This window comes from Marmota flaviventris, chromosome 14 (assembly GCF_047511675.1).
Source record: "Marmota flaviventris isolate mMarFla1 chromosome 14, mMarFla1.hap1, whole genome shotgun sequence".
NCBI lineage: Eukaryota > Metazoa > Chordata > Mammalia > Rodentia > Sciuridae > Marmota > Marmota flaviventris.
The window spans coordinates 30,393,259-30,408,808 of record NC_092511.1 but is presented as its reverse complement, the minus strand read 5'-3'; the positions used below and the strand labels follow the sequence as shown (position 1 = coordinate 30,408,808).

Below are 15,550 nucleotides of genomic sequence, written 5' to 3'. Positions count from 1 at the left end.
TGCGCAAAACTCCCAGCCGCCGCATATATAAGCGCGAAGCCGGGCTCTTCTTCGTAGTGCCGCCGGGACCGTTGGCGAGTGAGTGTGTGTGGCAGCTTCCGTACTACTCGAGCCCCGGGCGCTGCGAGCTAAAGAGCAGAGCACGCGGGCCGGTCAACATGTCGCGCTACGGGCGGTATGGAGGAGGTAAGCGCTTAGGGCCTCGTAAAGAAGAGTGCTGTGCATATAGTGAATGTTCTGAGGCCGTGGGGTTGGCGCGGCGGTTGGGAGACGGTTATTCCGCGTGCGTAATGGCGGCTTCGGCGCACGCCAAACGAAGCCGGAGGCAGCGGGGGCGGGGTGTTGAATGGAAATGGGAAATAAGAGGGTGGGTGTCTGAGCCCGGTCCCCAGTTCTTGGGCATTTTTGTCGCCCACGCGGGCCTGAAGTCGGGTCCGAGGTCACGATTTTCCCTTTGCCCTTCTTGGAGCTGCCCGTCCGCCCCCTCCCCCCCTCGGCGGCGGCTGCCATTTTGCGCACATTGACGACCGTGGTGGCGCATTTCCTTAGCGCTTTCCCGCCACTCGAGCGGACAGATCTGGTTGCTGTGGTAAAGTGAGGGTTGGATTTGGGACTGAATGGAACTGGCAGCTACAAGCTGCGCATTCTTGTCAAACAATTGTTGAGTTGAGGGATGGTAATTACGACCAACGGTTGGCTTTTTTTGTGGTGGGGGGCGGCTTTTTGGAGAGCTGTTTATGACACTGGGGCAGGGAGTTGGAGACTTTGGCAAGCCAGCGCCTAGGCCGGTTGTTGTGAGGACTAGAGCGGGCGCAGCCCTACTCTCGCGGTCCGGCCGAGGCCCGCCCGACGCCGCTGCCTCGGGCCCGCGCGCTCCTAACGCGCCCGCGGCTGCCGGGACTCGGGGGCGGGGCCGGGCCGGGCCCGCCCCAGTCGGGATATCTTGCTTGGCGTCTTTGCTGTTTTGGAGATTTTTCTCCTTATTATAATACTGAAAACTTTGTTATAAGTCTAGCTTCTTGGGTGTTTATGGACTTCATTGATTTTAAGACTAAATTCGACCCTAGAGAAAGCATTAGATATGTTTTGTACAAGCCGGGTGCAGTGGTGTCTAGTCTTGGCTACCTGGGAAGGCTGAGGCGGGAAGATTGCTTGAGCCCGGGAGTTGGAGACCTGACTAGGCAAGGTAGCCAGAGTCTGTCTCAAAACAGTGTCTTAAGGATGTCCTGTTTAGGCAAAGAATTCAGTCACATTGAGCCAAACTTTGGTAATGTACGTTGTTATGTTGCATTTTTTTTTTTTTTTTTAAACAGAAACCAAGGTATATGTTGGTAACCTGGGAACTGGTGCTGGCAAAGGAGAGTTAGAAAGGGCTTTCAGTTATTATGGTCCCTTAAGAACAGTATGGATTGCAAGAAATCCCCCAGGATTTGCCTTTGTGGAATTTGAAGATCCTAGAGATGCAGAAGATGCTGTGCGAGGACTGGATGGGAAGTAAGTGAGATGTTCATTATGAAACACTTATTAAAATGTTTTGTGGGTTAGAGATCTGGTGTGCTAAGCTTTGTGTTCTACAGTCTGGAGACCTAACCTTAAATACCTGATCTTGATAAGACAATGAGGATTAAATCTGTTTTGCCCCATCATCCCAAATGTGGAACACCTATTATAAAAACAAGCAAAAAATACACCATTTATGGTAATTTTGAAATAATATTTGAATAGTGTTTGTAGAATTGAGAACTTCAGACTTAATGGGGGTAAAGAGGGTAGCAAGGGTGGAGTTGAAGAACTTAGTAAAGAGCCAAAGCTTGTGAGGGGAAGGAGTGGTTAAAGAGAGTTATAAATTGAGGGTTAATTTGTAATCCCATCTACTTGGAAGGCTGAAACAGGAAGATCCCCAGTTCCAAATTGGCCTTGGCAATTTTAATGAGACCTGATTATTCAAAAAATTAAAAGGTTTGGGATGTAACTGGGTGGTAGAGTGCTTGCCTAGGTTATGTGGGCTCCTGGGTTAAATCCCTAGTATTGGGGGGGTGTCACTTTTTTTTAACTTTAGAATTTTGTTACTTTTAACAGGGTGATTTGTGGTTCCCGAGTGAGGGTTGAACTATCAACAGGCATGCCCCGGAGATCTCGTTTTGATAGACCACCTGCCCGACGTCCCTTTGATCCCAATGATAGATGCTATGAGTGTGGCGAAAAGGGACATTATGCTTATGATTGTCATCGCTATAGCCGTCGAAGAAGAAGCAGGTATTTAGTTAATAAAGGAATGGTTGGTATTCTAGTTAATTAATCAAAGTAATTCTTTTATTAGCAAGGCAGAAACTAGTGTTTTTCTATAAACTTGAATGTTAATTGTACAGGTGTATTTTACAATTTTTGTTTAATTAAAAATGTTAATATATTAATAATCAACCTGGTCAAAACCTTTCAGGTTTCTTCGTTTGAGTCAGTCGCCTTGATTCAGAATGTCACGAGCCTTATGATATCATGCTGAGGCGCCTTGCAAATCCGACAATTAAGATCCTCCTAGACCTTGAGGTGATCAGCATAAGAGGCCAGATCCCCTCGAGTCATCTACACCTAGCTTCACCTTATTCTTTAAAGGGCAGAAAATTTGAGACGGTGATCGCCGTAACAGTAAATTTGGCTTACAATTGGGGCCCCCCCCTCCGCTTTAGAAAGAGGAACACCAGATTGACCACATTCCCAACTAGAAAAATCTTCTTGCGTCAATCAAGCCTCACCTGGCTCTTTTGGCTGTCAGTTTGATCGTCGTTAGATTGAAGAAAACATCTAGATGCAGCGATCGGCTATAGATACTTCTAGATCGTCTAGATCTACTAGACCTACTAGACCATGGGCCAAAGAGGGTCGACCTGCAAACTTGCAAGGTTTATTTTAAATACACATTACAGTGTTTTATATTATGTAATTCTAAGTTGTAATTCAGCTTTTAACAATCTTTTTTTAGGTAGTAAAAAAAAAAAAAAAAAAAACCAACAACTAGGCCCAGAGTTTATTTCCAAATGAGACACTAAATTTAAATAGTTTTGAGATTTGATTTCAGCAGAGGCACAAAAACGCTAAAAACGAGTTATCGTCTAATATTTTGTATTTTTCTAACTTGAAAAATAGGTCACGATCTAGATCACATTCTCGATCCAGAGGAAGGCGGTACTCTCGCTCGCGTAGCAGGAGCAGGGGACGGAGGTGAGAAATCTTCAGTAATTCATCTTCACAAGGGGTGGGGGCGGGAGGCTTTTTTGAGATGGACTTTAGTTTCTTTTAATTTTTAGGTCAAGATCAGCATCTCCTCGACGATCAAGATCTGTATCTCTTCGTAGATCAAGATCAGCTTCACTCAGAAGATCTAGGTCTGGTTCTATAAAAGGATCGAGGTATTTCCAGTATGTAACACTTTTTTCCTCCTTATTTGTAGTTGGATTGTCACATCTTGACCACAACAGCACAGTGGTGGAGTGTCTTAAGGACAAAATTCAAATGAATTGCTTCAGAATGTTTGAGATTTAAAAGTTTAATTTTTATGATTTCTAACACGGACATTAGTTTTACAAGTAAAGATAAACATAAGTAAAGATTTTAAAGCTTGTTAAGAGGCCATAGTGGACTAGGCATAGTGATTCATTCCTGTAATTCCAGTGACTTATGAATCTGAGGCTGGAGGATGACAAGTCTGAAGCTGACAGTTTTAACACATTTAAGAGAAGTGAAAAATCAAGTTGGGAACCATATATTTCCTTAGTAAGCATGCCTTAAAAGATGGAACTTGTACAACTCGAGAAAATGTTAACACTATAGATGATGAAGCAGTTGTTCAGAATGCCACCCAGTTACTTGCTGTTGAATAGAACAAACCCTTTAAAAGTAGAAATTACAAATCCTGTGGTCTATTTGAGAAAACTGGACTAATCTCTAGATAGTTTATCTAATTTATTGCAGGATCTCAAGATATTTGAGATGCATATATCAGCCCAGTGTAGTTGGGTGTAACTTGCTTATGATTTAAGAAAAAAGCCTTACTCATTTGTCCAACTTTAGATTGACACAAGGCAAGATTTTGCATTTTGATCAGTTTTAGGTCCTTTGTTCCTAACCTATCTAATTCAGTGCTCAAAAAAGGAATGCCTATGGACTAATGTATTTTCATTTTTCTTTTATTAAAGATCCCGGTCAAGATCAAGATCTAGATCTAGATCTCTTTCACGACCAAGAAGCAGGTAAGGTACAAATGTGATCAAATGCTCTTCCAGTTATATGGCACCAATATCCAAAGAGTTCAAAGTGTTTTTCATTGTTGAAAATTTTAAATGTCAACTCCTAAGTGGAAATACAAAACCTTTTTAAGCCAAATGAGAACTTCATTAAAACATGGCCTATTGCAGGCTTCTTAGAGGAGGGAATGTGAAGTGTGCTAGAAATTTGTGATTTGTTGGGGTTGAGAGGCCTTTGCTAGAACTGTTAGGGACATTGGAGAAGCATCCTGAAATAAGTGTTTTTTTAAGATAGTATGTGGAAAAGATGAATTGTGACAATACAGCAGTTCACTTTAATTAAAAAAAAATTATAGTCTGACATTTTTTAAGCTCAGGACAGTGTCGGGTTTGTTTTGTGGTATTGTGGTTAAAAGGAAGGGATTGGTTAGTACTTTTTCTTAATAGAGTTTCTCGTGTTTTGACAGCCGATCAAAGTCCAGATCTCCATCTCCAAAAAGAAGGTAAGCTAAATAATCTTTTGTTGCAAAGTCTTAACCAATCAAGTGTGGCCTCTGCAGAATTTGTCTGCTTTGCCTAATTAGCAATCTTTGAGCTCTTTGGAGAATTGGTGCTATATAGATTAGGTATTATGTTTCTGAGATGATTGCTTTTCCTTTAACAGTTTTTTACTTTTGTATAGTCCTATGAACCCTTAGTTGTAGAAACTTCATGCTAAGCAGCTTGATTTTTTTTTTTTTTTCCCTACATTCTACCTGTGGACAATAGGTAGAAATGAAGTCCATGTGAGGAAAACCATAAATCTTGCAAATGGTTGAAATCTAGCAACTAAATTTTTTGTCTCTTGGTCCTTAAGGAGCCAGAGAACTACAAATGGTTGTTCTATTTAATGTAACCTTGGAATTTGGCAAGGTTATTAAAAAAGCCAATACTAATGGGTGGGGGGGATAAGTATATAAATTTAATGTAAGTTTAGATCTTTGCCTTAGTAGGAATACATTGTACATTAGGATTTATTGAAGTATTATTTTCCCTTGACTGTACATTGGAAAGAGTATATTTCAGTAGACACTAATTGGTTCCCAAACCTAATGTTTTTCTTTTTAGTCGTTCCCCATCAGGAAGTCCACGCAGAAGTGCAAGTCCTGAAAGAATGGACTGAAGTTCCTCAAGTTCACCCTTTAGGGAAAAGTTATTTTGTTTACATTATTATAAGGGATTTGTGATGTCTGTAAAATGTTACCTAGGAAGGATATTTCAACCATCTAATCAAAATGGATCTGGATTAATACTCTGTAAATTCACAGCAGTAAGATAATATAAGTTTTTTGTTGAATGTATTAACATCTTATGGTCTGAACATGGGTTTTTATTTGGCACATTTAAATAAAATGTTTCTAACTAGATTTTTGATTCGTGTTCAATATTAACACTTCTCAATTTGGTAACCATCAGGAGTCAAACTTGATAACTATTAAATATTCATACAGAGTTACATTCAAAGTTTAATGGTGTTAAAAGTCTTGAACATCATTAACTGTTATATACATAACACTTTGTCAACATCTTAAGGGACTTTGAAAAATTCTATTTTACCCTTGTATCTGGGTAAGATGATCTTGAGTCCCCTGTAATAGTATGAGTTTATCATGACAGATCCCTCAATTTAACTTATTGAAGTTGGTGTTAAGAGACATCAAACTAATGATCTCAATCTGTCAATCTAGAGGGACCACTGATTGACCTATAAATGAGCATGACGGGAACTAAGCAAAGCTTTTTGAGTAAATGTGATATAAGATGTAAGGAGAAACTGATTTCTGGAGGCTGTTTTAGCTTATTGATGTTTCCAGGCAATTAGGTGGGATGGTTTCTATTCAGTGTTCTTTGTTTTCAAACATTAGTTAACTGATTTTATACCAAAAAAAAATGCATGTATGAGAAATTGTCTGGATTTGGAATAAAATGTAAACCAGCTTTGCAAAATTTTCCAGCCTAGATACTCTTCTGTATTCCTTCAAATGGATCACCTTATTTTGTTCAAAGACCTATTATGTCTAAGCTAGGTTTCACAATTCCCAACAACCAACATTATTTTGCCAAGCTGGTGCAAAGTAATTAATGATGTCAATCAGCAATGTTAATGAGACTTAAGCAGTTTTGTAAATCCCACTTATTTAGTAGCAACATTTCATGTAGCTTAAGTTTTTTTGGTAGTATATGGTAGACCTTAGAATGTTACAGCCAGTAGGTTCTTATTCAGACTTAACTATATTAAGTATAATGGGACAATGGTTAAAACTTTTACCAGGTATTTTCTACCTTGGTGTAAAAGGAAAAAGTGCTGGTGGCACAGGAATCTGTCCTTGTCTGTTAAGGCTTTTCTACAAAGTCATTGGACGATAATGCAATTTGGGAATACTGATCTGCCTCAAATTTATTTGGTGGTCTGAGTGATCACTAGTATATTAGAAGTTATTTGGGTTCTTTGTTTTGGAATTTTGACAACTGAGCATTATATGGTTGGCATAAAGCTGTGTAATTGGCAGGCTTATTTGTTGCACTGGTTAGCTTTAATTGTTCTGTATTATATAAAGATAAGTTTACTCAACAATAAATCTGCAGAGATTGAACAAATAATCCTGATACTCAGTTTTTGGAAGTGTGAGCCCTGAGCTAAAAGTAGGAATCATTAATCCTATAGCTTTTTTTGGATGGAAAAGTAGTGGCATCCCAGAAGTTAGTGTTGAAAGGATATGGGTATGAAGGAAGGATAGAAATCCTGCTACCCTCAGAGAAAGTGAATACTGACCCTAGTCCAACAGCTTTACTCGTTGACAACTTTGTACCTACTGTTGAGTAGTGTATTATGTAATAATGATAAAGTTTCATGGAGTTAATGTCCTGAATATTTCATATGTAGGAAAAAAGCTCCAGTAGACAGTTTGAAAGCCTACTATTGTGATGTCTAGAACAAATATTCATTAAAATATTTTCATTTCTAATTAAAAAGTTAAAGCTGATCAAAATTGTCATTTAATCCCAGCAACAAAACTATGCTATTACTCCATCTCATTAAAGAAAAAGTGGGCTCAGATTGGTAATTTAGTCAGGTTTTTTTTTTTTCCTATCTAGGTAGGAAGTAGGAAAAGATTGAATCTTTACCTGTGAATTGAAAGTTTTTTTCTTCAATATGTGAAACACTAAAGACAATCACATGGAAAAATCAGAAAAAATACAAGTAACCCTATAGTCCTACCCATTTTGGTACCATTGTTAATGGCCATATCATGAAAAGATGTGGCCTTTTTTTGTGTGTGCGCTGGGGATTGAACCCAGGACTTCGCGTGCATGCAAAGCAAGCACTCTACCTACTGAGCTATATTCCCAGCCCCTCAACCTCTTGTTTCATGTCTGATTTTTGATTTTCCAATTGCCAAGCCTTTTTCATTTCCTGTCATTTTTGACTTACGGGGTACAAGGTTTTATACTCCTGACTTAGCTACCTTAACCAGTTTCAGATACATAGCCCGCTCAACAGTTGTATTCCTATGTAACAAGTAGACATTTTCATGACAGCAGCATAGTGTACATTGACTTTTTTCTCATTTAATATTTTGGCGATCTTGTAAAAATCTCTTGGTCAATTTTTTTTAATGTTGCATTTACTTGTTTAGTTGATGGTATTGTGTAGTAAACTTTTTAAATACCTCTTCAATGTGTCCTTGGGATGCAGAAGTGAACAAGTATATTAAAATGGAGCTTAAGTTCTGGAGAGTTATTTAATAAAAGAGGACTTTGTTGCTATTTTGTGAAGGACGGTCTAAGTGACATTTGAGCAAGTGAAGCGGGGGCGTATAACAACTTTGACTTCTGGAGGAACTGTTCTCTAGTCAGGGGAACATAGTAGGTGCAGAGGCCCTAAAGTAGTTTGAATTGTTAGAGAGCAAAGGTTCCAGAAGGAAAGGGGTAGGTGTTGCAGGATATGGATCATGTGGAACCTTTTAGACCTCGGAGAAGATCTAGTTCTTTTCCCCGGAGGTTTTTTAAAGATGCTTTTCCTGTTCATTTTTTAAGACTGGTAGCAATTTTAGGTTCATTAACAAAATTTAGAAAGGCATATAGATATTTCCCATATCTATCTACAATCCATATCACCTCACACCTGTAAATTTCCCCCAGTATCAACTTTTGGATTGGTACAATTGTTAGAACCTAAATTGATTTGACATTGTCACCTAAAGTCCATAGTTTTACCTTAGGGTTCTTGAGGGTTGAACTTTCCATGGGTTCAGACAAATATATAATAACTTGTCTACCATGTGGCATCACACACGTTTCATTGCTGGAGTACTCTAGTTTTTTGTTTGATTTTGTTTGTTTTTTCCCCTCCCACACTGCTGATTAGACTCGGGCACTCCACCACTGAACTATGTCCCCATCCCTCCATCCCTTTATATTTTTTGAGACAGGTCTCATGAAGTTGCCCTGACTGGCCTTGAACTTGCCATCCTGCCTGAGCTTCCCAAGTTACTGGGATTACAGGTGTCTGCTACTGTACCTGGCTAGTTTTGACTTTATTCTTCCCTCCCCCATCAATTCCTGGCAACCACTTTTTTGACCATCTATTTTGCTTTTTCCAGATTGTCGTAATAGTTGGAATCATAGTATGTTGCCTTTTCAGATTGACTGATTTAACCTTCTAATAGGCATGTTTCCTCCTTTTAGGGGTTGAATTACACTCTGGTAGTTCCGCAGTTCCACTTAAACTAATAAAAGAAAGTCTTGGTTGCTTCCAAGTTTGGATAATTACGAATAAAGCTGTTGTGTGAGGTTTTTATGTGGCCATAAGTTTAACTCCTTCCTTTGTGTAAATGCCAAGGAGCAAAATTATGTGAAATACATTTAGTTGTCTTTCAGGTAGGCTGCATGAATGAGTTTGGGTTGCTCCACATCCTTATGAGCATTATTAAGCATTTGTCAGTGTTAGGGAGTTTGGCCATTCTAATATATGTATGGTGGTTTGGGTTTTATCTTGCATTTTTCTGGTCAGCAGCATGTGATGGTGGAGCATCTTTTTAAAAATTATTTATTAGTTGTAGTTGGACACAATACCTTTATTTACTTATGTGGGGCTGAGGATCAAACCCAGGGCCTCGCATGTGCTAGGTGAGTGCTCTAATGCTGAGCCACAACCCCAGCCCTAGAGCATCTTTTCATGTACTTAGCTACCATCATCCTTGGTGAAGGATCTGTTAAGGGTCTTTAGCCCTAATTTTAATAGGGTTGTCTTTTTTCCCATGGAGGGTATCTGAGAAAAGGATTAACAGGAACTTAACTGTTGGTGAATATGAGGGTTGTTTCTAATTACTGTTACCACAGTGAACTGAATACCTTGCATAGTATACCATTGCACAGGTGAACATGTCTAGGATAATTACTAGAAATGGCATTGCTGGGTCAAATTATGTTTTGGATGGGTATTGTTAGTTTGCCCTGGTGGCAGGGTATGCCCGTTTTCCTGTAGTATTTTTGCCGATATGGTGGGCTATCAAGCCTGTTGGTTTTGGTTTGGAATGTGGTGTACACCTGTAATCCTAGTGATTTAGGAGCTGAGGCAGGGGAATTGCAGTTTTTAAGACCAGCCTTAGCAATTTTGCAAGACCTTGTCACAAAAAGTAAATAAAGTGCTGAGGATATAGCTCAGTTGGTAGAGTGCTTGCCTTGCATGTGCAAAGTCATGGGTTAATCCCCAGCACCACTAAATGAATGAATGAACGAATGAATGAATGAACAAATAAACATTAAAAAGAAGTGGGGATGTAGCTCAGTGATAAGAGTACAATCTTTTTTTTTTTTTTTTTGGTGCTGGGAGTTGAACCCAGAGCCTTGTGCATGTGATGCAAGCCCTCAACCAACTGAGCTATATTCCCAGCCCCAACCATCTTGATTTTTTAAAAAAATCCTGTGTTAAAAAAATGGTATCTTGGGCCTGGTGTTGTGGCTCAGTGGTAGAGTGCTCACCTAGCTCATGTGAGGCACTGGGTTCGATCCTTAGCACCACATAAAATTAAGGTATTTTGTCCAACTACAACTAAAAAAAAAAAAAAAAAAAAAAAAAATATATATATATATATATATATATATATATATATATATATATATATATATATATCTGATAGTTTTTTTTAAATTTTGTTTTGTTTGGTAAAATACGTGTTTTCCCCCTTCTGGAAAATTTCCATGTGTTTGCAAGTCTGATTTAGTTTCCTTGCTCTCAATATACTGGAACTTTACCTACAGTGGGACTCCTTTATTTGTAATTTGTGTGTTCACTTCTGTATTTATACCATCACAAAACATTGTGACAGGAGGAACCAAAATGCTAAGAACTTGGAACCTTAAGTATTTGATGAATGAAAATGTTAATGGATGAATTAATTCTAACTTTATTAAGCCAAGTATATAAAACTGGAACCTCTTCTGTGAGACTGAGCCACATTTTCCTTTTTGGTGCCTGTGTGACTCCTGTTTAAAGTGTCCAACTCTGCTACTTTATCACAGTTTTTCTCTCATTTGGATTAACTTGAGTTCTGCCACTCAGAGTTCTGCTCAGAATGAGTGTGGAAAATTCCTCTGAAGAAAGTTCTTTCTAGAAAGGGTACAGCCTCAGTTGGCACCAAGAGTTGGTGAACTGCCAAGTGTGGTGGCATATGCCTGTAATCCCAGCAGCTCAGGAGGCTGAGGCAGGAGGATCGAGTTCAAAGCCAGCCTCAGCAAAAGTGAGCACTAAGGAACTCAGACCCTGTCTCTAAATAATACAAAATAGGGCTGGGGATGTGGCTCAGTGGTCGAGTGCCCCTGAGTTCAATCCCTGGTACAAAAAAAAAAAAAAAAAAGTTGGTGAACTCAGGTGAGCTAGCTTGGTGGTGAAGTCAGATTGTTGGACCAGCAGCTTCTATTTATTCATGACTACCAGTTACCTAAGACTATATCCTTTGTGCCTGTGTTTTTCTTTATCAACTAAGGTTTGAGGGTGTCTGGATTTTTATTTTTGGTTGTAAAATTGCTTTAAGGAATCTAGATTTACCAGGTGCAGTGGCCCATGACTTAAATCCTAGTGGTTTGGGAGGTTGAAGCAGGAGGATTGCAAATTTAAGGCCAGCCTCAGCCACATAGTGCAACCTTGTCTCAAAAAATAAAAAAGACTGGGAATATATAGCTCAGTGGTACTGAAAGAAAGAAAAAAAAAATCAGATTCTAGAAAAAATGATAAGGTTTCAGGATAATTTTTTTTAAAGAGAATTTTTAAATATTTTTTAGTTTTCGGCAGACACAACATCTTTATTTGTATGTGGTGCTGAGGATCGAACCCAGGTGCGCATGCCATGCGAGCGTGATACCGCTTGAGCCACATCCCCAGCCCTCAGAATATTTTTTAAAAAAAATCTATAAAGAAAATATATACAGCAGAAGTAAAGGTAGATGGTCAGTTTATCTCAGCCTGTCAGGGGCACCATCACCAGAGTTCTTGGGAACCTATTTATAGAATGCACTGCTTCCTTTATAATATGGGTGTGTTGGGCTTTAATGTTTATAATGTTTTTTTAGACCAGTGTGATTTTCATGAGATTGACATTTAGTCTTCCATTTCCTGCTGAAGTCTCCTAATACCCTTCTGAAACCTTTGGAATCTGAGTGATGAGAATGTTTTTGGTTTTTTTTGGAACCATGGATTAAACCCAGGGTTGCTTAACCACTGAGCCACATCCCCAATACTTTTTATATTTTATTTTGAGACAGTTTCTGATTTGTTTAGGACCTTGCTGAGTTGCTAAGGCTGGCTTTGAACTTGCGATCCTCTTGCCTCAGCCTCCCAAGCTGCTGGGATTACAGTTGTGCACAGCTACACCTAGCTATAAGGGTGCTTTTTGTATGCCAGTGAGATGACAGATGGCTGGTGACCTCTAGAAAGCTTTAGGATGGGTCTGGTCACTGGAAAGACCAACACTTGGAGTGGTGGAACTTTCAGCTCCACTTTCCAACCTCCAGGGAGGGGAGAAAGGGCAAAGGTTACATTGATCATCAGTAACCATTGGTTTTAATCAATCATTCCTATGTAATGAAGCCTCCATTAAAAAAAAAAAAAAAAAACCAAAAGGGGACTGGAGGTGTAGCTCAGTGGTAGAGTGCTTGCCTAATATGTGCAAGGTCCTGGGTTCAATTCCCAGCATTGCCAAAAAAAAAAAAAAAGTGTCCAACAGGATCAAAGCTTGTGGTTAGCTGAATGCATGGTGGTGCCTTAAGTGGTGAGCCTAGAAAGGGCCCCTTCCCACATGCCTTGCCTTATGCATCTCTTGCATCTAACTGTTCATTTGTGTTCTTTGTGATATCTTTTGTAATAAATGGTGTTTTCCTGTTTCCTCTGTTTTTCCAGAGTCATTCTAGCAATTTAATGGAACTAAGGAAGGGAGTTCTGCAAACCCAAACTAGCAGACCCCAGTAGCCAGTCTGCTAGTTTCAGTGGATGTCTGAAGTAGAGGGAGCATTTATGTGGGACTGAGCCCTCAATTTCTGGGATTTGACACTATCTCTAGGCAGATACTGTCAGAATTGAATTGAGTAAAGGGATACTGGGTGCATGCTGCAGGATTACTTTGTTGATGGTGCAAAACACATTTAGCATTAGAAGTGTTAAGTGATTTTTTAAAAAATTTATTCTGATTTGTTATACATGACAGCAGAATGCATTTCACTTCAAAGTACATATAGAGCACAATTTTTCATGTCTCTGGTTGTATACAAGGTAGAGTCACACCATTCGTGTCTTCTGTTAAGTGGTGTTTTGAGTTGAGAGAAAAAATTTTTCCCCATATTATAATCAGGGATAAGCAAATTATGGCCTGTAGGCCAGATTTGGCCTGCTACTGTTTACATATAGCTAAGGAGAGATGGGTTTTACATTTTTCAGTAGCCAATCAGAAATATATTTCATGACATGAAGATTATGTGAAATTCATATCGTAGAATCATTAAAATTTTATTGGAACATAGATGTGTTTACCTATGTCCAAGACTTTGTGCTTCAGTGGGCAGAGTTGAGTAATTATGACAGACAAGCAAGTCCAAATAGCCTAAAGAATTTACTCTCATTTTTATTTTACAGAAAATATTTGTCAATTCTTGGTTTCGATGTTAGGCTTCAGCCTTACAGTATTGAAAATTATTATCACTGAAGATCTTGGGCGCCAAGATTATTGGTAGGCTTTCCTAGGGCCTTACCAAGACATACTAATGGTCTAGGAAGACTTGTTTTCTCCATAACTCATTCCTTGAGGGAGTGATTTGTAACAATTCTGTCTTAACACATTTTTGCACTTAACATAATATTGACAAAAGAGGGAAAGTTTTCACTCTAGGGATTCTCATTCCTAGTGACTTTTTTGGTTGATTTTTTTTTTTTTTTTTTGTGGTGCTGGGGATCAAACCCAGGACTTTGTGCATGTGAGGCAAGCACCCTATCAACTGAGCTATCTGCAGCCCCCCTAGTGACATTCTGATGAAATAAAAATCATGGTGAAGCCTGGTATTAATCTTAAAAACTCCTCACGATTCTAATGTGCAACCAGGATTGAAAACCACTGCTGTACGATGCTAGTTCACTGTTGTGAACTGTCTGTTATTGGGCAGATTAGCCTAGTTTATCACTACTTATAAAAAGGAAGTTAGAACATGTGATTCAAGGGAGAGTGTGTCCTTCTCTTAAGTTTCCCTGGTCTTTATGCTGGGTGAAAGGGGCATAAACTGCATTTTTATTAGTACCAGTAGAGGTCACTGTGCTCAAAGAAATACTAATCTAAAAAATAAATTCTATTCAAGAAATGTGAAGCAATATTTAACAGAACTATTAAGTTAATTCCAGGCATAGCCTGTGTGTACAATTGTTGCTTCAGAAGATCTGAAGGTTCTATTATTAGGTACATACATACATAAGGTTATAACAGTCTTATCTTGCTAATATGTTGATCCTTTGATCATTATGAAGCATAATTTTAAAGCTACCTAATGCTATCAATACAAGAATGGATAAATGATAATCCATACAATGGAAAAAAAGGATGAGGTCAAATAATACATACAATATCCTGCTTTTGTAAAACCAAAACTATATATATATATATATAAATAAATAAACAACAGTGAGCTCTGGGAAATAAAATATGTGTGGGAATGGAGAATATTTAACTTTTTAATGATTGGTACAGTTTGAATTGCCAAAGACAAAACTTTTCCTTTTGCAATTGAAAAAATTTAAGGCACTAAAATGAGAATGGCTGGAAGTCACTATCTTCTTGAAAAAAAAAGAATCAAATTTACAGAAAAGTTGCATGAATAGCTCCAAAATAGCACCAAACACTCCCATACACCGTTCAAAGGTCCCATTCAAATTTTGCCACTTGTCTCAGTAATGCACTTCCTAGCAAAAGGATCCAACCTGGGCTGGGAATGTAGGTCAGTGATAGAGCACTTGCTTAACATGTACAAGGCCTTGGGTTTCATCCCCAGTGACCTGATTTTTACATCCTATAAACAGGCCCTTTGAGAGAGGAGATGCATTTCTGAAAGTCATTATACTTGTTCCAAGGCTTCTAACATGCTGATAATGTTTATTTCCTCAAATTAGACTATTTAGGTATTATTCGGTTGCCCACTAGTTGCCATTTCCACACATTCATCTGTCATAAGATTCATAAAGGGATCAAAGCCCTGCAAAATTCCTTAGACATGTCTGCCACTGTTTAATTTCCATAACCTCTTGTCCACAAATGTTTTCAGCTCAGGAAGGAGACCTTTGCTCATGGCGTCTTCATGGTAGGCTCAGCTGCTTTGAAATGGAATTGTCCTGTAGTTTTTTATGTCGTTCTTTTTGTAAACTACCAGTATTTATTTTATTTGGCATATGCTACTGAGTTATTCTGCCAGCTACCATTATTTTTTTTAAATACTGATTTTTTTAGTTGTAGTTGGACACAATACCTTCATTTTTATGTGGTGATGAGGATCTAACCCAGGGCCTCCCATGTGCTAGGTATGCACTCTACCACTGAGCCACAACCTCAGCCCATTATCCAGTATTTATTGACACTAAACTTCATCTTTCAAGGTTGGATTGTCATTGGTCACTGAATGGTCACAGTAGCTCAACCTATATGGTATGCCATTTTAGTCTTTATAGTAATGTTTGTGGAATTATTTAAACATTCTTTTTCTTTTTTTCCCCTAATTGCCAATTAGGTTTCAATGAACAA

General features: G+C 38.7%; 1 protein-coding gene, 1 non-coding gene and 1 pseudogene across 5 annotated transcripts; 2 read left to right on the top strand and 1 right to left on the bottom strand.

Annotated features, from left to right (window-relative positions):
* Positions 1-32: 32 nt before the first annotated feature.
* On the top strand, positions 33-5,647 carry Srsf7 (serine and arginine rich splicing factor 7). Of its 4 annotated transcripts, none has more exons than XM_027934339.2 (8): positions 35-186; positions 1,314-1,494; positions 2,080-2,256; positions 3,145-3,219; positions 3,306-3,407; positions 4,194-4,247; positions 4,709-4,744; positions 5,349-5,647. In XM_027934339.2, exons 1-8 carry the CDS (start codon positions 159-161, stop codon positions 5,401-5,403), a joined length of 708 nt encoding a protein of 235 aa, XP_027790140.1. In that variant the 5' UTR covers positions 35-158; the 3' UTR covers positions 5,404-5,647. The 4 variants fall into 4 exon arrangements, with proteins under 4 accessions (XP_027790142.1, XP_027790141.1, XP_027790140.1 ...); XM_027934338.2 differs by having other exon boundaries at positions 36-186; positions 3,306-3,416; XM_027934341.2 differs by lacking the exon at positions 4,709-4,744 and having other exon boundaries at positions 33-186.
* Positions 5,648-12,408: 6,761 nt separating this feature from the next.
* On the top strand, positions 12,409-12,480 carry Trnai-aau (transfer RNA isoleucine (anticodon AAU)). The gene has a single exon. It is a non-coding gene; the product is annotated as a tRNA-Ile (tRNA).
* Positions 12,481-14,870: 2,390 nt separating this feature from the next.
* Positions 14,871-15,101, bottom strand: LOC139701704 (small nuclear ribonucleoprotein G pseudogene; annotated as a pseudogene).
* Between the last annotated feature and the right edge of the window lie 449 nt (positions 15,102-15,550).